This window comes from Eublepharis macularius, chromosome 17, assembly GCF_028583425.1.
Source record: "Eublepharis macularius isolate TG4126 chromosome 17, MPM_Emac_v1.0, whole genome shotgun sequence".
Taxonomy (NCBI): Eukaryota; Metazoa; Chordata; class Lepidosauria; order Squamata; family Eublepharidae; genus Eublepharis; species Eublepharis macularius.
Window position 1 is genome coordinate 39566730 of NC_072806.1, and position 24933 is coordinate 39591662.

Here is a 24933-nt window from a genome sequence, read left to right on the forward strand (position 1 = left end):
ACAGCACGAAAATCTATTTTCTGCTCAAGTGCTGAAGCCTATTACTGGTAATTAAACTGATTAATTTTCAAATGTTAGAAGCCCCATTGTGGATGAATTGAGAGCCCCCCCCCTACCCTGAAATGGTTTTCATAATTCTAAAGTGTTGTGCAAGGAGAATTTATTACGTGGGAGATGGGGAGAGAAAGAGATGGAACTCTTTCCTAGTGTAGGACTAAGAGTATTTTGTTTGGAAACCATATTCAAGGAGTGGGTGCGCATGCGTGAGAGAGACTGATCTATACGTATCTATATACACCCCCCCCCCCCTCGAGAATCTGCACTGGTAATATTTTGAGTAGGAACTTAGTGAAGTCGGACACTACAACGTCTGTTGCCATGGAATGAGAGTAGTGTAGAAACATGTGGGCTGCATTCTGACATTATGACTGAACCATAGCTTGAGAACAGCCCAGGGAATCTTGCAGCGCATATAGCCCTTGCCCATTGCACTGTGATCAAAGATTTCTGAGTTTAGAACTAACTGCAGTTTGTCATTCACAAATTGTGGTTTTTTTGTTCTGGCGTCAACAGCCTTGTTAAAAGCCCGACTCTGACATCTCAGCAACTTTAGAACAGGATGCCGGGGATGCCTGAGCCGGAGGACTTCATTTTATTTAGATATTTGTACCCTCCTTTTCTCCCTAATGGGGACTTAAAACAGCTTACAACGTGGCTTTCCTTTCCCCCATGAACCCTGAGAGGAAGGCTGAGTTGAAAGAGTGGCTGGCCCAGATGCCCATGAAGCATCCCGGGAAGAGCAGGGATTCGAACCTGCACCGCCTGCATCCTAGTGCAACACTCTAACCACTATCTCATAGTGGCTTTCATTGTGAATTATAGTTTCTTTGTGACATTTGCCTGCAGCACTGTGTGTGTGTGTGTGCTCCTTAGAAAAATGTGCATGCTGTGCCACCACCAAACTATAGCTATTGCTTTAGGAAAGAACACTTCTTCACGGCAGTTTCTCCCTTTGGCATGGTACGTTTAGAATGCTGTGTCCTGCAAAGCACATCTGGAAACAATTCCCCCCCCTCCTTGTCACTGTTGTCATGGTAGCAACTGTTGGCCTTCCGATGTTTTAAATACCTCTCGTCACCTGAAGACGTGTGGCTGTTTCCTTGTTGTGTTCTCTTGCTGAAGAACTGATTATCAGTTAATTATTCTTTGGCTGTCAACAAGCCTTTTTCCGAGCCAGCTAATGGCTGCTCCTGGTGCTTATTGTAATAAGACAATTAGCGCAGTGCTGTCCCCCTCACCCTGCCCCGCCTCTTCCTCTTTGCCACTCAGCGTGTTAAAGTTGTTTCTTGATCTCTTTCTGTATATATTTTAAAGTGGGATTATTGCTTGCATTTCTGAGGTTCCCCAATACGAATTGCGAAGGGCAACAGGAGGCTAGTGGCACCTTAAAGACTAATACTTATTCTAGCAGCAGCTTTTGTGATGCATGTGCTCTTACATTTGATCAGATATACCTTATGAAGTGAGCACTGACTTGAGGAAGCTTTTGTCTTGGAGGTGCTACTGGACTCCTGTGTTTATTTTGCTGCTAGAGACTAACACAGTTACCTGCCTGGATTCCAGACTCCGGAATCATGATAAATGATAGGTTCTGAAAACTTCTATCCCCTCTTCCAAATCCAGAGATTCTGTGAAATTTTGCAAATGGCATTTAATTTATCATTTATTTATTCAACACAAACTTCATAAACTCCAACATAAACTGAGAAACTTCTTTCTCAGTGGAAAGTGCAGGTAGCTAACAGGGTTTTTAAAAATGCAATTACAGTTACATTTCAAAAACTGGATCTTGCCAGCTTAGCTGTCTTAGCTGTCTGTTGTTGTTTAAACAAGGAAGCTGCTTGTTCCTGCTGTTTTTGAAGGCAGCTTGAAAATGGAAAGCGGGTAAAATCCCAGTGGTTTTACTGCAGTTCTGCACATAGATGCCTTACATAAAAGATGTAGCTGCACTTTGCGTCATTTATCCAGATTGCAGAACTGGGCTTTTTTGATGCGGAATTTGGCTCACCTGTTTCCAGTTGTGAAACTTTTTTTAAAAAAACTGAAAAAAGCAGTGGAGAAGGGAACTGCAGAATCTGTCGTCCTTCCATCTCTTCCGTATAGTTCTTTGTGTTTTGTTTCCATCTTTCCTTTATTTTGTCCTTATCGGATGCTGTATTTCCATGTTGATCTTTCAGCATCCCTAGCTGTGCTTTGAATTTCCCTTTGATTTCTTGTATCGTATGGAACACATCTCTTGTTCTTCCTTTTTTGTTGTTCTATTTCTTTGCACTGGTTATTATAATAGATTTCCTTGTCTTTGTGTGCACTTTGCTAAAAAGTTGCATTTAGAGTTCTAATAATATTTCTGTCACTTTTTGCTTCTTGTCTGTCTTTAGCAATTTTAAGAGTTTCCTCAGACATCCATTTAGGCTTCTCCTTTCTTTTGGCTACAGGAATAGTCCTTGCACATTCTTCCTTGATAATATCTTTGGTTTCAGCCCACAGTTATTCTAGTTCACAATGAATTAGTAATGCAAGTCTGTTCTTTACATGGCCTTTAAATTCTTCAGGAATGTTATTTAGATTATATTTTGGAACTGTAATTATTTTAGAGTTTCTCTTCAGCTTTATTCTAATTTTTGATATTAACCATTCATGATCTGTATTGAGATCAGTTCCAGCTCCTGGTCTTGTTTTAGCAGAGAGGACAGAGCTTCTTCATCTTCTGCTTCCAATTATGTAACCTGTTTGGTTCCTGTATTTGACAGCCAGTGGTTTCCATGTATACAGTCGTCTATTTGGTTGCCTGAAGCATGTGTTAGCAATGAACAGGTTGTTGGATTCACAAAATGCTATGAGTTGCTCTCCTGCTTCATTTCGTGATCCTAGTCCAAATTTTCCAACAATGTTTGGTTCTGCTTTGTCTCCTGCTTTTGCATTCCACTCACTTATGATTATCAGCATATCTTGTTTAGGTATATAATCAATCTCTTCTTGGACACTTGCTTAAAAGTTTTTGATTTCTTTCCCCTCAGCATCTATAGTTGGGGCGTAAACTTGAATGATGCTTATGTTAATAGACCTTCCGTGAAGTCTGATTGATATTTATTTATTTTATTTATGTCATTTATTTCTCACCAAGACTCAAGGCGGATTACACAGTATGAGATTAGTACAATCAGTATCAAGTACATTTCAGTACAGTATCAAGGACATTTCCATAAACAGTGTCATAGGGTAAATAGATACAAGTTTAAAAGACATAGTATTAGCAAGAATCCAGTACAGAGAAGAAAAAATACTGAAACAGAACATAATCAATTTTAGGACTGACATTAGACAACATGGAGCACAGGTGGTATATAGGAGTACATATTTAAAGCAACAAATAATATTACATAGTGGTGAAGTCTACAGTCCCTAACTCATTAGCGAAGCATCTGAGAGCCCATCCCTACAATACAGTCCTCCCATTTGAGTAAAAAGCCTTTTTGAATAGTTTGGTTTTGCATCATTTATGGAAGGCCAGGAGAGTGGGGGCTCTCCTGACCTCCTCAGGAAGGTTATTCCACAAGATAGGGGCCACCACAGAGAAAGCCTGTGTACGGGCGGCTGCTGACTTCACCTGTGTGCAGCCTTAACATCAACATAATCTTTAAGTTTGTAACATCATCATAAGAGAACAAACATAATCTTTAAGTTTGTAACAAAAGAAGTTTTCCCTCCTGTTGGACTACCTTACAGGGACGTGGTTTTGTATTGGTAATACCGTTTGTATTGGTAATACTTGTACTGTAATGACTGTATAAATTGTAATCATTGTATTAATGGTTTGGCACTGAGCACTTTAAAATGGTAGCTAATTTCTTACACTAATTGTATTTTGTTTTCATGATTATTTGAAGTACCATCTAAACATTAGTGGCAGGTGCTGTTGGTTGAGCAGTTGATTGAGTGCACCTTGCCGGACGCCTTGTATTATTACGGCTCCTCTGCGGTGGCAGCGGCAGGCTCCTCCACGGCAGCAGTGGGCTCCTCAGAAGCCCTGAGGCAGCGGGAAGGCCTGGCCACACTGGGCCTTTCTGAGCCTCTGGAGGCCCCGAGGAGGCAGCGACCCTGACTCACTTCTTATCCTTGCATACTGCACCTAAGCAGGATAAGAAGTGAGTTGTCGGCAACACGGTTTGCCTTTTATATAGTAGGATGCTGAATAATCATGTTTTATTAATAAAGGTTTAGAATGGAAGCAGAGGTTCTGTATTTGTATTACTTATGTACGGTATCCAGTAATGAACTCAGAACATTATCTGTGGTGTACCTCTTGCCAGGAATTAAATGACTTGATATAGGAAAGCTAACTAGATGCTCAGGGCTTCTTAAGTGCACGCCTCTATCTGAATCAGGCCTGACCAGGATCGTCCTGAACAAAAGGGAAAGGGGAGTTTCTGAGGCAGAGAGGCTGGAAGTCTAGGGAAAACCAGTTGCCTTATGGCAAAGCTTTCTGAACTGAGTAGAGGCAGCAGATTTAGGAGCTTTTTAGTCAGTAATGCTGAGTGTTCAGGGTATAAAGTCAGTTTAACGAAATCTGAGTGTCTGGGCTTAATATGGCTGATCCTCTCAAAAACAGCCTTTTTAAGCACTGTCTGATTACATGGAGAAATCAGCCTTGAAGTTTGGATCCAACAAAATACAGAATCTTCAATGGATTCCTGCCAAATGGTTCCATCCAGCAGATTATCTTAGATCCCTTGAGATCTCAAAATATTGGAGATCCTTTACCCTCGCATGCTTTAACGCTTTACCTTCAGCCCTCCTGGAAGGCAGATACCGTCGCGTCCCACTCCCTCAGCGGCTCTGCCCACTCCACACGGGGAAGGTAGAATCCATGGAACTTGCTCTGCTGCACGGCCCATTCCACAGCGACATCCGATCTCACTGCATAGCTCTCCAATCTTGCCAGCTTTACCAGGAAGATCTGAACAACATTATGTCTCCCTCCTTCTTGCAGGCACTTCCTGGGAGATAACTAACACAGTTGCCAAATTTTGCCTTCCGCCGTGTGGGATATGCAAGCGGTTCACTCAGCCTCAATAACGTATTTCCTGGTGGGAGGAAGGTATCATTTCTCTGTCCCCTCCACAACCTGCGCCCGGTGTTCTGTGCTTGTCACACTGCATGTGCCCTCCTTATTCTTATTCTTACTGGGTTTTTTATTCTATTCTTTTATGTCTCACTTTATTATTGCTGACTCTCTGGAGCTGATTCTTTATCGAAATAAATTGATGATGATGGTGATGATGATGATGATAGTGGATTCCTGAGAGAGTGCTAAGGGATCTGCTGTAACTAGTTTTATTACGCAGCTCCTGTGAGGTCTATATCTTTGTTGCTTTTAACTATTTTTGGTTTTTTATGGGTACTGTATGGTTCTTATTGAACCTCAGGACTTAATATGTTGTAGAATATTTTAAATAAATAAATGTAGAATATTTAAAATAAATAAATGTCATTCCACATACATTTTGGCAGTATTTGTTAACAGGTCACAACTATTATGCCCACGTTGAAGACAGGTGTCCAAGCTGAGAGAGATGGAAAGCCTCTAAATGTGGTAGAGATGGGTACCAATGGTGTTGTTAGATTAGGGCTGGGGAGACCCGGGTTCTAATCCTGACTCAGTTATGAAGCTCACTGGATGACCTTGGGCTGGCCATTCTCTCAGTCTCACCTACCGCACTGGTAGTTGTGAGGATAACATGGAGTAGGGATGACCACGTAGGTCACTCTGAGCTCTTTGGAAGAAAGGGTGGGATAAAAACATAAATAAGCTAAAGCTAATTTCAGATCTAGAGTAAAGTATAGATGGAGAGGAAAGAGGAGGAAAATATTTCTCAACAACATCCAGCACTTTAACCGTGTGTGTTGCTTTAAACGATAGGCTAGGACTCGGAAAATTCAATGGCATTTTCTTCCGTTCGATTATGCAGGCAACATGTGTTTGTGTCTGTGTGTGTTACATAAAAGTTGGCTCCAGAGAGGTTGTTGTGTGTCTGCTCTTCTGACAACTGCAGAGGATTCTGCAGAAGAAGAGAAAAAACTGCGCAGGGAAAATAATTAGATTTTGCTTTCTACCAAATGCAATTAGGAACTTATGGCTGCCTGATTCCGAAGATTGGCTACATGTAGCTCTGCCTCTTGCAAAACAATCATGAATAGGCTCCCTTAAACACACACACACACACATGCACACACACACACACACATATCATGGAGACTTATAAACCACAACTAGGGGATTCATGATGATTTAGTAAAACAAAAGTCCAGTGGCACTTAAAGACTAGCACCATTTTTCTCAATATTTTGTGAGTCATCAAAGAGCTGCTGTAACCCAGCGGCTGAGCTGTGAATCAGCAGGCAGCTGGTTCGACTCCCACTGCTGCCATGAGCTCAGTAGGTGGCCTTGGGTCAGCCCCTCCTCTCAGCCCCAGCTGGATTGTGGGAATAATAGTCACACTGACTTGGGTCGCTGCTCCAAGTGGGGCCCTGGTCTGTCTAGAAGGGTGGTATAGAAGCGCAGTTATTTATATTGAAACAAATGTTAGTTTTTAAGGTGCCACTGGAGGTTTCTTTTTGCTATGATAGACTGATGTGGCTGCTACCCCTTTGCAATGAAGGATCAAGACAGAAATTGACCCTTTTCTTGAGACCGTTAGATGGGAAGAGTAGAGACATAGCCAGTCTAGCCAAACAATTAAAAATTCATAATCTGTTCCACTTCCTGACCTCAAGGTTTCTGAATTCCCTCCATCAGGGCAGTGGTGGAAATCTGGGAGCCCTCATTCCTCTAATGACAACTGGTGGGGATGGAGATGGGGATGGGGATGGAGATGGGTGCTCCCTCCTCCAAGGGTGTGGCCAGCAAGCAGCTTCCAACAGACTCAGTTTAGCACAAACCGTACTTGAAAAGGAAGCGTGGGGGCGGAGGCGGAATAAGCAGAGTTCAGACACATGATGCAGGCAGGGCTGGAAACGGGCTGCTGTGGGCCAGACCTGCCCTTTCCGAATCACCCACGCCAAGCAATTCTCTTGGCACAGGAGATGCAAAGTTGACATTATTAACCAGATGGGAAATGCAGCATTTGAAAAAAGGACACAGTGAACTCTATGTAAGCAAAACATGCGGTTCTGGAAACACAAGCTGCCTTCTGCTGAATCCTCTCATTAGTCCACTCAGTTTAGCAGCAGCTTCGGAAGGTCTCGGGGCTGCAGAAAGTTTTTCTAATAGCTGTTCGCAGGTTTTTTGCTCTTCCGGCAACAGCTGTTTCAAGGTGGGAACCACCTGCCAACTGCAGTCTCCACCTGGCAAGGGCCTTGTCCACTTTTCTGAAATGTGGGACAGGTGCCACATTGGGGAATGGTGCTTAGAAGAGCCACGTGTGGCTCCTGAGCCACTGAGTGAGTAGCACTGGGTTAGAGGCAATTAACTGTGCATGTTTTTCTTTGGGAAATGCCACACCCTGATCAGGCCTAGATGGAAATTGCTTCCTAGGAGCAGCAAGGGGGAGGCAAGCAAAGTGGAGTCTCTCTGCCCCATAATTGCTACCTAGAGCAAAATTCTGTAGCAGTAACCTTCCCCCTCTCCCCTGGCTGAGTCTGAATTTTATGACTGTGCACCCTTCTGCTCACGGTGCAGTTATCTCCACCAACGTGCAGCGTAGTGGTTGATGTATGATTTCATTACTTTCCAATTTCCCTGGGCATCGTGATAGTTCTTGACTGCTTTGGTAGCTCCCATAGCAAATCCCCGCCCCGGCACTTGATTTCCCTAATGTGTGGCAGCTCCCTATTCGCTCTGACGCTGAAGGGGCCCCAGGGAGGCTGGGACACTTTGAGTCACAGATTGGTGGGGGGGAGAGCACACAGAAACCCAGAACATCACAAAGGAGGCCACGGCAGAGCCTTTCCCCTGATACGTTTGTTTTCTATATATGAGAGATTTTTTTAAATACAAAAGCTTTCTGTCATGTTGAGCTGCTGCTTGCCAGCTGTCCCCCCCCCCCCCCCGATCCTTGGGACTCTCATCTGACTCCTCTGAAATCCAGGCCAGGGCTTTCTTGTAGCCTTGCCTCTGGCTAGGTTGCCAGCTCCTGGTTGGGAAAGTCCTGGAGGCTTGGGAGGTGGAGCTTGGAGAGGGTGGGTTTGGGAAGGAGAGGGGCTTCATCTGGCTATAATGCCATAGAATCCGCCTTCCATTTTCTCCAGGGCAACTGATCTCTGAGACTTGGAGATCAGTTGTCATTCCGGGAGATCTCCAGCCACCACCTGGAGGCTGGCAACCCTACCTCTGGCCCCTTTGACCTCTGGCTGACCACTGGCGCCTGTTTTGTGTCTCAAGAGAAAATCTGTCTCCAAGACCGTAACTCAAGTCCAGCCTGTACTGCACACTTGAAAGTGAGCTGGGTTGTGTTCCTGTGACTTGAGCCAGCAGAGTCGGGGAACTTATGTCCCAAGCGCCACAGGGCTTGAGTCAGACTGGGGCCCTGGCCAGGCAGCAGGAAGGAGCTCTTCAGCACCGCCCCCCCCCCCCCCGTGCCATTTCCCTAACCCAAAATGGCTCTGAGCGGTGTTTATTTGCCACATTGGGACGCTACACGTACAAGGGGCAAATACCTCTCCAGGCTGGTTTAGGTTGGAAAAGCAACACGGGTGCCTGTGTGTGAGCTAAAGTTCTTTCTACTCCTGTGCCATGGCTTGAATCTAAATCAGGCCCCATGATGCTCGGGAGTTAAAACCCCTGCGGCGGCTGCAGGGAATACAGCTTGGGATGGGGAACTCTGACCTGAATTGTGTCCAGGTGCAGAGTGCAGTTTGGACCTCGGTGATTGATCCCGCATCTGCTGCCTGTGGGAGCTGTGGCACCTGCCCATGTATATCCTGGCACTCACTTGCTTCTCCCCCAAAGAAAAGAGCCCATTCTGGCTTTCCTCCATTTTGTTGGTCTGTTTTGCTAGTGTGGAAGATGCTTGAGAAAGGCCCAGGAGACAGCAGATTTCAGTCTGCGGGGAATGGACATTTGGAAACTGTTGTCCCTGTCATCAGAGGGTGCTCGGCCTGGGACCTGCCAGGCTTTTAGAAATGCTGCCCATAGCAACTTATTTGTGGTGGAACTCGCTCCCCTTTCTCAAAGTTCATGTGAAGGAAAGCCTGAATGGGCTGTTTGTGTTGGGAAAGAAACACGCCTGTGGACTCTTAAGCATTAGCTCACACTGGCCAGGAAAGAAACTTTGAAACCAACACCCTTGATTTCTTTGCTCCAGTTTAACTTTTCTCATTTTCTTTTTTTTTTTTTTGAAAAATTTTTATTGGGTTAGAATCCATTATTTCCACATTTACATTCAACTTTCCCCAATTTTTTCATCTCTAACCCCCTCCCTTTCCCCCCCCTTTTTGTTGACCTCCAACAGCTTTCCAACCCTTTGTCCCCTTTCCCTTACTTTTATTAGCTTCCTCTATCTAGAACAAATATATATTCTCCATTATTCTAAGCAGTACATCCTTAACTATTTTTAACATTATATGCCCAAACTGTAAGCCTTTGTTTCCATCTTAGATAAACAATTTATCCCAATTTTTCAATTTCAGGTATTTCTATATATCATAAACCATATAGATCATACGTTCGTTTATATCAAACAATTTGACTTATTCTCTATATATATTACTCATTCTATCTTTTTATAATAGTTCTATATATCTCTCCTCACGTAGTCAATCAATTTGACCCATCTATATCTTCAGACATTCAGTTTGGTACAAAACTTGTCAGAAAAAAAAGAAAATATTGTTAGTTAATCGCTCCTTATATTTAGTCCTTATAATTAATTATTTTCTCTATGTTCTGTTTGTTAACCTATATATATCTATATATATGTCAATCTATTAATCTGACTGCTTATTAATTCACATTTATCTCTTCTCCCCCCGGTAAAGTCTCCCCCCTCTACTTCAATACTTCAGTAGTTCTCAAACTGCCACAGTTTTCCTCCCACCTCCCATTTCTTCTCCAGGTATTGTTTCAGCTTCTCCCAGTCTGTGTTGAACTGCCCTGAGTCCAGATCTCTCAATTTTCTTGTCATCTTGTCCATTTCAGCCATATACAGCAATTTGTAAGTCCAATCTTCAATAGTTGGCACTTCTTGTACTTTCCATTTTTGCGCATACAAAAGTCTAGCTGCTGCTGTCATATAAAATATCAACGTCCTGTGTTGGGCTGGAATTCCCTCCATTCCCAAGTTCAGTAGCAGGAGTTCTGGGTTCTTATTAATTTGAAATTGTAAAATTTCACTCATTTCTCTTATTATTTCCCCCCAGTACTGCCTGGCTACCTCACACGACCACCACATATGATAGAGGGAGCCCTCATGCTTCTTACATTTCCAGCATTTATTAGAAGTATTCAAATTCCCTAGCGCAATCTTCTTTGGTGTCATGTACCAACGATAGATCATTTTATAAATGTTCTCTTTGATATTAATACATGTCGTTGTCTTCATTGTAGTTTTCCACAAGTATTCCCATGCCTCCATTGTTATTTCTTTATTAAAGTTTATAGCCCATTTCAACTTTTCTCATTTTCTTGCTGTGATGCCAGCCCAGAGTGTAACGGGAAGAGAATAGTCCTAATGTTATTTGTGTGTGTGTGTGTGGTAAAAAAAAATCTATATGGTTCCTTCCAACCCCTTGCCCCTCCCAGTGCCCTTGCCAAGAACCTGCCAAAATAGGATGGGTTGAACTGCAGGTGCCAACTGCTAGGGGCGGGGGGGGGGGAAGGCCAGCACCTTCAGAATGAGAAAGGATCATTCCATGCATCTTCAGTTAAAAGCGTAGGCATGGCAGCAATACGACACGGTGCTGCTCTTCCACTGGCAAACTTACCAGCATGCACCATCAGTCCCAGGCAGCCGTACTGTACTACTTCTTTTTTGCTTGCAAGTAGAAAGAGTATTGGCCCCACCCAGCAGGCAAAGATGGATGGCTTTCCCAAATTAGCCTAGAAATGGGTTTGTGTGAGTGAGAGAAAGAGAGAGAGACTCCATTATTGCTCTTTTTGCTCATTCCCATGCTCTGCAGCCCAAACCATGCCTGTAACCCTCAGAGCCACATACACATGAAACTGCCTTCTACCTGCCTTGTACACTTAACCATGCCTTGACTGAATGTGGGGAGAGGAAGAATGGGAGTGAATGCACCGCCTTTGTGTGATCTTTGGCTTGTGAGCATAGCACCTGTGCATAGAGGCAGTGTCCTCACTTATACTTGCACTTCCCAATCAGCACTGTGTTTGGAAAGCAGCACCTGTGATCACAGGGAGGAAGTATAGGCATGAACACTGCCTTGGCGCATCGGCACCCTGCTCATGAGCCAATGATCCCACAGTGTTGCCGGCACACGCATGCCCTCTCCCTCCCTCCCTCCATGTGTCCAGTCCATGCATCGAGGGGTTGTGTGTACAGGGCTACTGAATCAGACCATTGCCAAGGTCAATATTGTCTGCTCTGACTGGGCAGCAGCCCTCTGGGCTATCGGGCAGAAGTCTTTGCTTCTGGCTCTTTGAACTGGAGATGTCAGAAGTTGAACCTGGCACTTCCTGCAAACAAATCGCATGCTCTGCTACTGAGCCATGGCCCTTTCCTTAGCAAGGATGCATAAACCTGCCTGGGTCAGCATGCTCTACTTTGACTGGCAGCAACTCCTCAGGTCTCAGGCACTGTCTTCCCTTTTAACCGGAGGTGTTGGGTATTGAGCCTGGCACATCTGCTTCCAAGGCAGATGTTCTTCCACTGCCTCAGTCCCTCCCCATAATGCCACATAAGGTAGTTTCATATACTCACAGCCAGTCAACAAAATATTATTTGAAGGAAAAGTCTCAAGGGGAAGGGTCCTGGGACAGTGGTTGAGTGCCCACTTTGCATTCCCAGGGTCCCAGTTTCGGCCCTTGAGATCTCCAGTAAAGGACAAGGAGGGACCTTTCTGTGTCTGAGTGCTGTCGTGTGTTGGGTTGGATGGGCTGACTTCACGTGCCCGTTTTTATAGGAGCAGCTCCGTGGCAGAGCACACGTGTTGCGCACAGAAGGAGGTCCCAGGTCCGGTCTCCCACTTCTCCACGTGGAAGGCTGCTTGAAGGCCTGTTGCTCAGCAGGACTTCAAGCAGCTTCAGCCTCCGGCTTGAGAGGGAATCGGCGAGGCTGCATGCGGGCCTGGTTAAGAATACAGTCAAGGCTTCTTCTTACTGGCTGGTTATTGAGAGGAGCCACGTTTAGAATTTTTTTGGGGGGCAGGGAAGGCAGACAATAACGAAATCCCCCTGGATGTTGGCTGTAACGTTTAGGAACAATTAAGGCCTCATCTGCTGTGCTGCTTGCTAAATGTGTTTCATTAATATTTGATGGAGCACTTTTTTTAAAAAAAAGCAAGTTGTTCCTTAGCAACACAGGGCACTCCTTGAACCTACTGGGTTTAAAAGCAAAAGAACATTTTTGGTTAAAGATTTTGGCAACATCCCTGGCTTGCACTGGATTTTGGTCAACGGAAAGTCCCTTTTCCCCCTGCTTCCCTGTAAGTTGATGGTGGCTCAGCTGCTCAGCTCTTCAAACTGGGGATGCTGTCCTGAAATGGTTTGGAACATGAGTCTAGCAGGGCTCCAGTGTTGAGGTTCAAGGGGGTCAGCCTGGAAGCTTCTCTGATCTCCAGAATTCAGTAGCCTTGAGCCCTGCAATTAAAAGGGATGGTGGTGGGGAAGCCCCTTGTGTAAAATCAAGAAGAAAGAATTGTGCAGAATGAACCTCTCTTCCTTTTGACGTGAATTTCATCCTGAGTTTAACTTTTGATACTGTGGACAATGCAGTTGCTATAGTTCTGCCCCCTCTCCTTTCTTAACAGATGCTTAATTTTTCTTAATTATTGACCGAGTTTCCCAGAGAAGAAGGATTCAATCTTCTGCATATGATGAATAACACAGGGTTGGATCCAGCCAGCTTTTTTGCACAGTGTTCCCTAGCTGTCCTCCTTACGAAAGCCCATGTGGCTTTTCTTCATGTATTTTGGGTGGTCATAGGGGTCCCTTCCGTCCACTCTTTTTCACTCACAGGCATGCTGGTTGCATCCCGCCCGCAGTTTTTAATATGGAAGAAAGGGTCAGATGGAGGGAGGTCCGTTGATTCCAACATCCTGGTTCCAGCAGCAGCCGGTCATGTGCTTCTGGGAAACTGACAAGCAGGGAATAAAGGCTGCCAGCAACTGCTATTTAGTGGTATACTGCCTCCTAAGATGGAGGTTCTATTTAGCTCTCATTGTGAATTCATGATAGACTTGTCCTCCATGATTGTTCCTTTTAAAACTATCTGAATTACTGTCCATCACTGTGTCCTGTCTCAGTAAGTTCCATAAGCTAATTGTATTCTCTGGAGAAATGCTCCCTTATGAAGGCTTCCTGTTATTGCATTGGATCTTGGGATGTGTGTAAGGGGGGGGGGGCGGGAATCTCTTTATCCGTCGTCTTTACTGTGCGTATAGTTTAATAAACCTTGTCATGCCAATCCCTCTAGTCATTTCCCAGCTGAAAAGGCCCAAGTTCTGGAGCCTTTCCCCACAGAAAGGTGCTTCGGGACACAGAGCTGCGTTTTCAGATTCACGGTCTCTCTTTTGTGGTGGAGTGACCAGAAATGTTTGTTTTATTTAATAAGAATTTTTTATGCTGCTGTTCCCCCCAGTGGAGATACAAAACAGCATACAACATTGTTTCCCCCTCCTTATTTTATCTTCATAACAACCGTCCTGTGATGTAGGTTAGGCTGAGAGATTGGGCAAAGGTCACCCTGGTGTGCTTCCGTGGGCGTGTGGGAATGCAGACTTGGGTCTCTCAGGTCCTCTTCTGACTGTATGCAGTGTTCCAAAAACAACTGCTCCATAAAGACATATAAGGGCATGTGCTACAAGTATATTTGTTTATTTACTTCATTTTGCCCCCCCCCACCTGCACTGGGGACCCAAGTGGCTTATGTTGTTCTCCTCTCCTCCATTTCTTCCTCACAACCACCCTGTGAGGTAGGTTAGGCTGAGTCTGCATGACTGTCCCCAAATCACCCAAGCTTCCATGGCAGAGTAGGGATTTGAACCCAGCTCTCCCAGATCCAATCTGGCGCTCTCACCGCTATACCATACTGGCTTCCTTTGGTGTGGTCCCCACTCTGAACAAGTGAAAGGACTCCAGTCAGCTTACTCCTTGTTAGAAACTTTATCAAGGCTGTCCACCATCCTGTTTTAAATGTGTCTTAATACACTGTTGTTTTAATGTAGATGAATTTTTATTGTATTTTATTATGTTGCTATCTGCCCTGAGCCCGCTCGCGGGGAGGGCGGAATAGAAATTTGAAATAAATAAAATAAAATCAAGTAAATAAACCTGGTACATGGGGAACAAGGGGTGGAAGGACTTGAGCTAAAGATGCTTGCAAATACTCACAGGCCTCTGTCTTGGTCTCTGAACTGTCAGTGGGCATGCAGTTGACAGAGCAGGAGGTTCTGGGTTCAAGTCCATCTCTGTCCTTGGGCTGCAGCCATCCTTGAGTCGACATCAGAGAAACTCAGAGAAGGCCCGTCTGTGGATCTGAGATGGGGCTTCATATCTATTTATAAAGTTCTTCCTCTTCATTGCCTCCAGCTCTTCCGATTGCCAGTTGGCTTGGCTGACAAACTGACTCAGTGTTGCCCCCCCCCCTTTGGAACTGATGTTTGTATTGAGCTCATCTCAGCTGTGTGTGGGAAGTCCAGAAGGTGAAGATGCCTTACGCCCGTCTCCCCCACCCACTCAGGTGGCAGCTGCAATCTGGTGCCTGGCACTCAAGGTGCTGTCTGCGTGCCCCAGAGGGAACAAACATGCATGCCCCTTGGCTGCTCCCTAACAACACCTGAGGAGGGTTTGGCACGTGTTGAACACTTGGTGTGTGTACCTTCCTCATCTATTTCCAAGGCTGGCCTGAAGCATTAGGGTTTTAGCCACTACCGGTGGTGGGGGGGGGCTCTTGGTTTGCATCCGCACATTCTTGAGTACGGCACCGTTCTTGCATCAGGGCAGCCTCTCGTTTCATGGCTTCTGTCATCTGTGCAGGGAAATCCACTTGCAAAGGATCACTCCCGTGCTGGGATCCCCAGTCCTGGAGAGCATGTGGGTATTTTTGGTACCCACTGAGAGCAGGGTGTGGGTACTATGGCTGCCGTGAGATACTATGGGAGGCTGGGGCCAATCACAAAGTTTTGGGGTGGTACCAAATGGAGGCAGCTGTTTCTGAATGGATGCTCCTGGCGGGCTCGGCAGTGAGGCCTCTTTGGTGTTCTTCTGAAGCACCTCCTGCTCCATTAAGGTGGAAGACTGGCACTTTACATTAGGGAAGAAGCAGACGGGCACCAGGAAGCTGCCAGTGGGCATCACAATTGGGGTTCACAGCTGTGGAGTGCAGTATCACATAGTGTGTGGATGCAGCCTGGGAGATCTTAAGTGAGCATGCCAGGACCAAGGGCCCAGCTATTTGCTATGACTTGATCGGAATGCTTTTGCGTCCATTAGGCTCTGCCCCTGAGCAGGAGGCTCTGCCCTCTGGCTCGCCAGGGGCTGTTCTTGAGCTCTGCCTGTTTGTCAGTAGATTTTATCCTTCCCTGTGTGTAAAGTGCCTTCAAGTCACAGCTGACTTATGGCAACCCCCCCCCCCCCCAGCAAGGGGCTTTCAAGGCAAGTGAGCAGCAGAGGTGGTTTGCCAGAGCCTTCCTCGGCCGAGTCTTCCTTGGTGGTTGCCCATCCTAGTACTGGCCCTGCTTGGCTCCCAAGATCTGAAGAGACCGGGTTCTGCCGTGCCGCTTTCCCTCCCTCCCTCCCTCCCTGTCTAGGGTTGAACAAATGTTCCTGGTTTCATTTCTGTGTGTATTTTGGTCAATCTTAGTTCTTTATTTTCCGCTGCTTGAAGGGTTTTTTTTGGTATTGTGTTTGTTTATATTGTTAATTTTTTTAATTTAACAATTTTTCTCATGTGAATGCAAATGGTATTCTTACATATAACAACAAAGAGCCATGTTATTGAAGGGATTTTTTTGCAGATTGTAATATAGATAGCTATTTGGCATGTTGTATACATTAGACATAGATATATGTTCTTTGTTCCGCATTTTTTGCGTGATATTTCGTATCGTTGCGGCAGCAGGTAAGCAGTGTGGAAAGGGCCAATGTATGAAAACAGCCTCCCTGACTGGTGCTTTCCCAGTTAGTCTCTCTAAACCACCTCACAGGGTTGTTGTGAGAATAACATGGAGGAGGTGAGAAACTACGTAATGCAGCTTGGAGAAAAAGCATGATAACAATAGGTTATCGACAGGAGATTTTGATTTGAAGTGCAAAATATAAAGTATGCTGCCCAGTTAAAGACATTTTAGTTTCATTGGATTTTAATGGATTCACAGATTGGTTAAAACAATGGATCTGAAGAGCAACGCATTCTTCCTTTGTTTTCAGATAATGCATATATCTGCCGCAGTAATGAACATCTTACAAGATTGCTTCTCTCTCTCTTATGTCTAATAACTGAGATATATGTAGATATATATTTTAAATATTTGTATTAGTCCATTTGAAGAAAGGTTAGAGCCAAAGATAGGAAATGGGGGTGCAGAAAAGAAGACTAGCCCCTGCAAGGGATTTTTAATTGCGACAGTGTTCAGGTTCATGAGAGCCGGGCGTAGTGCAGTGTTAGAGATGGGCTGGGATCCGGGAGACGCAGGTTCAAATTGCTCTAGAAATGGCTTCTGTTCTGATTCAGCGTTTCTTCAACTTACATATATATTGAAATGTCTTTAATATTGATTGTACTGACCCACGCTGTGTAATCCACCTCGAGTCTCAGTGAGGTAGGCAGACCGTAAATGACATTAAATAAATGAATGAATGAATGAATAAAAATGGAAGCTCCCTGGGTGAGTGGAGTCAGTCACTCTCCTTCAGCATAATCTGCCTCACAGGTTATTGTGAAGATTAAATGGAGGGGGCACAAATGATGTTATAAGCCACTTTGGGTACCTATCAGGATATCAAAATATGTAAATGTTTAGATACTTAATTGCTTTCCCAGTCAATGCCAATGTGTTCCATTCTGTTCTGGAGCTTTCCATGTTAAAAACAGTATTCTGTCAAGGAACATACTGCCCTTTCTTCCCTTCCCTCCTTGTCTGTGGAGCTCAGAAAGAGAGAGAAATCCTTTTTTCCTGCATCTTGTTGATTGTTTATTGACTGCATTTTCCATGCCTCCCCCCGCCCCCGCTCTCACTCTCAGCATCACCCCCTGCCACTGAAGAGTGTTTGCGCCAGGCTGGCCATATCCCGATGGCTGGGTTTTGCCTGTTACCTTAGAGGAGCATGCGTGGCATTCCCTGTTTGTTTAATGATGCTGGAGACCAAAGATGGGCCCCTTTCTTACTGAAGCCCCGTCCTGGATTGCTTTCATCTCTGCTATGACGACTACCTATTATATTTCTCCCAGTCTTATCTAGTGTGCCTGTAAACCTAGGTTCTACTCTGGGATTGGTTTTCAGCACTGGGCTTGGCCCCCACAGATATATAGCACAACACAACACAACATGCCTCTGAGCAAAAGTACTTTTCCTCCACTAAGAGCTAAAACACATGAAACAAATTACATGAGGATGCTCAAATGAAGGAAGACGCAATGTTAGCTGGGAAGCTGAGTTCTGAAAGAGAGATCGGAAGGCTTTGTGAAATTCCCCTCTCTACAGAGCCATGGAGATTGCTCCTCAGAGGGTTTGTTAATTTCCTTTTTGCCTCCTGAAGGCTCTGTCAGTTTCTTCTCCCCTTCTGGGAGGCGAAGAGGAAATAAACCCTCTGAGGAGCCATCTTTGCTGCTCTGCAGAGAGGAGAAATTGACAGAGCCTTCCGATCTGTCCTTTAAAACTCAGCTTCCCGGCTAACATTGCAACTCCCTTCACATAAGTGTCCTTGTGTAATTTGTCTCTTGTAGTTTAGCTCTAAGGGTCTGATGCAGTATAGGACAACTTTATGTGTTTTATGGTCACAGAATCACAGAGTTGGAAGGGGCCATACAGACCTTCTAGTCCAACTCCCTGCCCAATGCAGGATGAGCCTAAAGCATCTCTGACAAGTATTCATCCAGCCTCTTCTTGAAAACTGCCAGTGAAGGGGAGCTCACCACCTCCCTAGGCAGCTGATTCCACCTTTGAACTACTCTGACCATGAAAAAGTTCTTCCTAATATCCAGCCGGTACCTTTGTGCATGTAATTTAAGCCCTTTGCTTCGAGTCCCACAGATATGCCAGTCCCAGTCCGCACAGGGCTTTTTAGGTTAATACCAAAACCTTGAATCTGATCTGGTACTCCACCGGTAACCAATGAAGCTGGCGCAATACCCGTGTTATGTGTGCATTAGAAGGCACTCTGGTGATGACACGTGCCGCCACATTTTGGACCAGTTGTAACTGCCGGATCAAGTTCAAGGGAAGCCCTGCGTAGAGCGCGTTAGAGTAGTCTAACCTAGAGGTGACCATTGTCTGGACCACTGTAGTTAAGTCGTAGGTCAAAAGACAGGGGCAAGCTGTCTGGTCTGTCGGAGATAGAAGAACGATGACCTGTTAACCGCCATGACCTAGGCCTCCATTTTCAAAGAGGCATCCAGAATAACCCCCAGGCTCCTAACTCTCGGAGCCTGTGAAAGCACTGCCCCATCGAGTGTAGGAAGCCTGGGCCGCAAATCCACACTCTCGCGACTCAAGTACATGATCTCCATCTTCAAGGGGTTTAACTTCAGCCGACTCTGCCTCAACCATCCAGCCACGGCTTCAAAAGCATGCTCCAGGACATCCGGGGCCAATCCAGGCTGGCCGTCCATCAATGGATCAGCGTACAGATGACACCCAAGCCCGAAACTTTGCACCAGCTGGGCGAGGGGGAGCATATAGATGTTGAACAATAATGGGGAGAGTATTGCCCCCTGCAGCACACCACACACTAGTGGATAGCGGGATGACAACTTCTCCCCTAGCACCACCCTCTGTCCCTGACTGTGGAGAAAGGAGACAAGCCACTGTAATGCCGTCTCTTGAATTCCCATGTCGGCGAGGCGGTGGGTCAGAAGATCATAATCGACCGTATTGAACTCTGCCGAAAGATCTAGTAAAATCAACAGCGCTGTTCCGCCTCGATCCAGGTGTCTGCAAAGATCATCCGTGAGGGCGACCAGCAGTGTCTCGGTCCCATGGCCCAGGCGGAAGCCGGACTGGAAGGGATCCAGGGCCGAGGTCTCCTTCAGGAAACTGCAGCTGTTTTTCCTACGCCCACTCAATCACCTTATCCAGAAATGGGAGGTTCGAGACTGGGCGGTAACTGAGCAGGTCGGCGGGATCCAGTGATGGTTTCTTTAACAGGAGCCTCACCACAGCCTCCTTTAGTGGAAAAACCTCAGAGCCCAAGGATGTGTTGATAATAGCCTCCAAGGAATCCCGTAGTCCACCAACACTGGCTTTCACCAGCCACGATGGACACGGGTCCAGGAGGCAAGTGGTAGGCCTCAAGTTCTAGATGGGCTCAAGTTCTTCAGGGAGAAAACAGAGGCAAAAAAGTCATTAAGCCTGTCTGCTTTTTCTCTGTCCTCCATCAGAGTTTCTCCTTCCACTCCCAAAAGTCCAATTGCCTCTTTTACGTTGCGTTTGCTTCTCACATATCTGTAGAAATTTTTCTTATTGTAGTGAGCCCTCCTGGCCAGACCCAGCTCGTATTGAGCTTTGGCTTCTCTGGTGGCTGATCTGCAGTACCTAGTAAGCCTCATATACTCCTCTTTAGAGGTCTGTCCTTCTCTCCATTTCCTGAACATTTCCCTTTTCTCCCTTAGCTTATTCTGGAGCTCTCTGTTCATCCACATCGGTTTCTGTCCGGTGTGCCTGCCTGCATACCTGCCAATAATGTGTTCAGCTTTTTGTGCTGATCATAACTGTTTGCTGAAGTTGTATTCAGTACACTGTATTAATCATCAGAGAGTGTGTAAACTGCTAACATGAATTGTACTGAACCAGGGGGGTTGTCTACCAGCGGGAGTTGACTGTTATCTGTTGAAAGTATGTACTTTCACTTCTACCATAAGTGTCCTTGTACGCAAGCTACAAGCAGCGAGCATTGTATCTTTTCTCAGAGGCTAGAATGATTTCATTCTGTACTGTGTCTAGTCTAAACTAATCAGTTCCCATGTAACTCTTTGGGATTTCGCGCCAGAATGCCAATAGACCCAAAGGGCGGGAAGTTTCCTTATAATTAGTAGTACCCATTTTTGAATAGTCACTTCTGCCAATTGCTACCTTTGTGTGAACATCTTGGACTGTATGGACCTCTAATAAAAGTTACTTCAACCAATGCACCTGAGCGCTTGCAGTGAGGGACTTGAGGATCTAGCTGACAAGGACTGACAGTTTCTTGGAGCCCTTACCATGTTTCTGTCTTGCTGGAGTACTGAGGGCTTGAGCTTGCAAAAGCTCATGTTTGAGGAGAGCCCACCCTTCACTCGCTCCTTTTCCTTCCAGCACACTCCCCCACGGAATGACTCTCATTAAGCCTCTGAGTTCATTGAAGTCGGCCCTAAGAAAATCTAACTTACAAGTTTGGCTACAAACTTCCTTGGCTCCCCACAGCAACTGGAATTCAAGGAGGACATGGTCACTTCCCCCTAAGGTCCCCACCACCTTCATCTCATCTACCAATTCTTCCCTGTTGGTTAATATTAAGTCTAGTATGACTGAGTGCCTTGTAGCTTCCTCCACCATTTGAAAAAGGAAGTTATTGGCCAGGCGGGTCAGGAAGTTATGTGAGTCTTGTCGCTTTCCTGAGCTTGTCTCCCAGCATACATCGGGGAAGTTGAAGTCACCCATAATTATCAGGTTCTGATGTCTGGATACTTTACTGATCTGTTCAAGGAGGTCAGCATCCATTTCCTCTCCCTGGTCAGGTGGTCTGTAGCAGACTCCAACAACAATACCCTTTTGTCCTTCTTCCCCTTATTTGTACCCATATACTTTCCTCTGGGCTGTCAACCACATTCTCCAGAACTTGCTGACAATCAAGCCCTCTCCTCACATACAATGCCACTCCGCCTCCTCTTCTACCCTTCCGGTTTTTCTTGAACAACTCGTACCCATACACTACCACTAGGGATGGGCAAGCTCAGCAAAGCGACAAGACTCACGCAACTTCCTGACCTGCCTAGCCGATAACTTCCTTTTTCAAATGGTGGAGGAAGCTACAAGGGGCTCAGCCATACTAGACTTAATATTAACCAACAGGGAAGAATTGGTAGATGGGGTGAAGGTGGTGGGGACCTTAGGGGAAAGTGACCGTGTCCTCCATCAATTCCAGTTGCTGTGGGGAGCCAAGGAAGTTTGTAGCCAAACTTGTAAGTTAGATTTTCTTAGGGCCGACTTCAATGAACTCAGAGGCTTAATGAGAGTCATTCCGTGGGCGTTCGAGGAAGGTCCCCACCAATTTTGGGCTGATTCGGTGGGAAAATGCCTCCCCCAGACGTCCGGGAAGACGCCGGAGGCATTTTCCCATTGAAAAAGCCGAAAGCCGAAAGTAAGCCGAAAGCCGAAAGCCGAAAGCCGAAACGGCTGGCCGTTTCGGCTTTCGGCTTATATGAAAGAGAATCCTCTTTCGGCTTTCTGCTTTCGGCTTTAGCCGAAAATTTTTGGCTTGCACACCCCTAACTACCACATTCCAGTCATGGGAATCATCCCAGCAAGCCTCAGTAATTCCTACTATATCATAGCCCTCTGTTTGCAAGAGAAGCTCAAACTCTTCCTTTTTATTACCCATACTTCGCGCATTGGTATATAGGCACTTGTAACCTTGTACCTTTGTTTGATCTGCCCTACCTAGGTGGGCCCCCGTTGTTATCACTTCTTCATTGAAATCCCCTTGTTGATCATCCCCTTCCCCTTGCAGCATCAGTTTAAAGGTCTCCTGATGAAGCTCTCCAGGTTCCTTCCAAACATTTTCTTCCCTGACCTTGAGAGGTGTGAAGCCTATCATGTGCTAGAAGGCCTTCTCTAAGAAAACTTATCCCGTGGTCCCAGAACCCAAAGCGCTCCTGCCGGCACCACCACCTCAGCCAACGATTCACCTCGAGTATGGTCTGCTCCCTTTCCATTCCTCTTCCTTTGACAGGAAGAATAGAAGAGAATACCACCTGTGCCCCCACTGTCTTCAACTGCCTTCCAAGAACTTCATAGTCCTCTTCAATTCTTGCGATGGTATTCGCAGCCGAGTCATTTGTTCCCTTGTGAAACAGCACAAAACAGGTACTGATTGGTCGGTTTGATCAGTTTCAGCAGTCGGTCTGTAATATCCTGAATTCTGGCTCCTGGCAGGGGGTTGGACTAGATGGTCTGTATGGCCCCTTCCAACTCTATGATTCAACACATCTCTCGGAATAGGGGATCTGGCCTGGACGTTCCATACCCCTGAGCAGAGAGTCCCCGATGACCACCACCTTCCGTTTTCTTCCACTTCCGTGTCGCTCCATGCCCTCTTCACTCCCTCCTCCAGGTTTTTGTGCTTCTCCTCCCACTCTCGTCTCGTCTCCGTCACCATCTCAGGCACCTCAAAACAATTCTTGAGCTCCAGTGGACCAGAGCGTCGCCTTAGTGCACGTCTTCCGGTTTGTATTGCAGAACTGAGAGGAGGCTCAGAAGGGAGATCGACTTTTCCTTCTTCCCTTGGACTTATTTCTCCATGCTTGTGCAGAGCCCCCCAGGCTCCTTTCATTAACATCCTCCCCTTCCTTGATGTCCTGAAAGGCGGTCAAGCACGTGGTCTCGAATCACAGGTGTTGAGGAAGAGCCTGAGACCCTGCAGCGCCGTTGCCAGCCCAAGCGGCCTGGCCTGTCTTTCGCTAGGCACTCCAATGGTCTGGTTCTGTATATGGTAGCTTAGTGTTCTTCAACTGCGTCGGCACTGATGTCTTGAAACAGCCCTCTTTGTGTGTGCAAGAGTGTGTTTGTGCGTGAGAGAGATTTTCAGTCCAGTGAAAAACAAAATCCATCTTTTCAAGTGAATCACACTGCCTCTTTCCTTTTTTAAAGCTGCAAAAACCCCTTTTCCCTCCCCAGAGATTCCTAGCACCAATTGACACAACTGAACACAGGTGGTTGCCGTTATATCCTGTTTGTAAAAGACAGCAGTCCCTTGTATTTTATCTTTTGGGGAAGTGGAGACTCTTTGAAGGCTCTGAGTCTCACATACGTCTGCCAAAAATCCTTCTGAATGTGGTCAGTCATAAATCAGTTGTATGTATTTAAGTGTCTGGAAAGCAGTGCAGATCTGTGAATAGCTGCCAAGTTGTATACAGGGGTCATCTCTGGTAGCAGAAAGGAAATTCATCCAAGAAAAGAGGGAACCACAATTCATCCTTGACATTTCTTGCTTGGAATATCGATGGGCTACATGTGCACCCCCCCTCCTCAAAACTGGGCAAATAGTGTCTCCCATTTTGGGTCAGGAAAACAGCTTGAGGGGAGGAAGATTGAATCCTCTTCTCTCCCCACGCTGTGGTCCCAGACTGAATAGGGACCTCAGGCTCCTAAGGAAACCAGTTCTTTCATACCTGACATCAAGGCCAGATTGGGGGAAAGCATACACTCCACTTTACAAACCACAGCGTGTACTTCAGCCACCAAAGGGTGGGCAACTGTTGGGACCGTACTTGGCCCACAGGCCACTGGTTGCGGACTACAGATTTGGGTCTTACGGCCTCTTTGATTGCCACTTTAATTGCCCAGCATGCAGGTGCGCCTATAGAAAGCAATGCTTGTATATTATGTTTGCAGACCGGAGGGCTCGTGATAGGGGTTGTCTGGCTTCCCTGCCCCGCTTGCTGGCCTCGTGTGGGTACAGCTACTGGGAATGCTGGACTAGACGGGCCTTGGATCCTCTCCCTCTGGACCGCCCCCTGGCACGCGGCCTCATGGCTCCCCAGGAACGTCTGCATTCAGAAGGAAATCAGCAAAAAGTCTGCTGAATTTGATGTCTAGACTTTGCTAAATCAAAAAGAGTCCAGTAGCAAAGTAGACTTCGCTAGTTCAGTCTCATTTAGTCCCTTTCCTCAGGTGAGCAGAGTGAGCTGAATAACAACAACAACATTCGATTTATATACCGCCCTTCAGGACAACTTAACGCCCACTCAGAGTGGTGTACAAAGCATGTTATTATTATCCCCACAACAACAAACACCCTGTGAGGTGGGTGGGGCTGAGAGAGCTCGGAGAGAGCTGTGACTGAGCCAAGGTCACCGGCTGGCTTCAAGCGGAGGAATCAAACCCGGCTCTCCAGATTAGAGTCCCGCTGCTCTTAGCTGATATACCGAACTGGCTCTTTAGAGAAAAATGGAATTGCCCAGTAATTTCTCTTTTGCTTTCAGGGGTAGTGGAATCGTGCCTTCTGCACATGCTGAAACGACGGGCGGCTGGCTTCCTGCGGACCGACAAGATTGCTGCCCTCTTCACCAAGGTTGGCAAGACTTACGATGTGGCGAGCGACATATGCAAGAAAGTGCAGGACCTCTTGCAGCAAGTAGATGGCAGGTAAGGCCCAGCGGGGTTGATGTGTTGAGCCTCCCCAGGAGAAGCTTTGTTTTGCAGATGCCAGGAGGGGCCTTGGAACTGGGTCTCTTGTGTTTTGCATGAAACGTGGCAGGATGGGCACAGATTTCTGGGTCTTCCACTGGGCCAGAACCGATCTCTGGAACAGATCTTGGACACTTGGATCCAAGGCTTTTTGAC

At 46.2% G+C, this 24933-nt stretch overlaps 1 protein-coding gene across 2 annotated transcripts in view; it reads left to right on the forward strand.

Annotated features, from left to right (window-relative positions):
- The window catches only part of SGSM2 (small G protein signaling modulator 2), a 127961-nt gene that overhangs the window by 40132 nt on the left and 62896 nt on the right, over positions 1-24933 (forward strand). For both annotated transcript variants that reach the window (XM_055001677.1, XM_055001676.1), the window contains exon 3: positions 24573-24735. In XM_055001677.1, coding sequence (XP_054857652.1) covers positions 24573-24735 — 163 coding nt within the window. The remainder of the gene's footprint in view (positions 1-24572; positions 24736-24933) is intronic.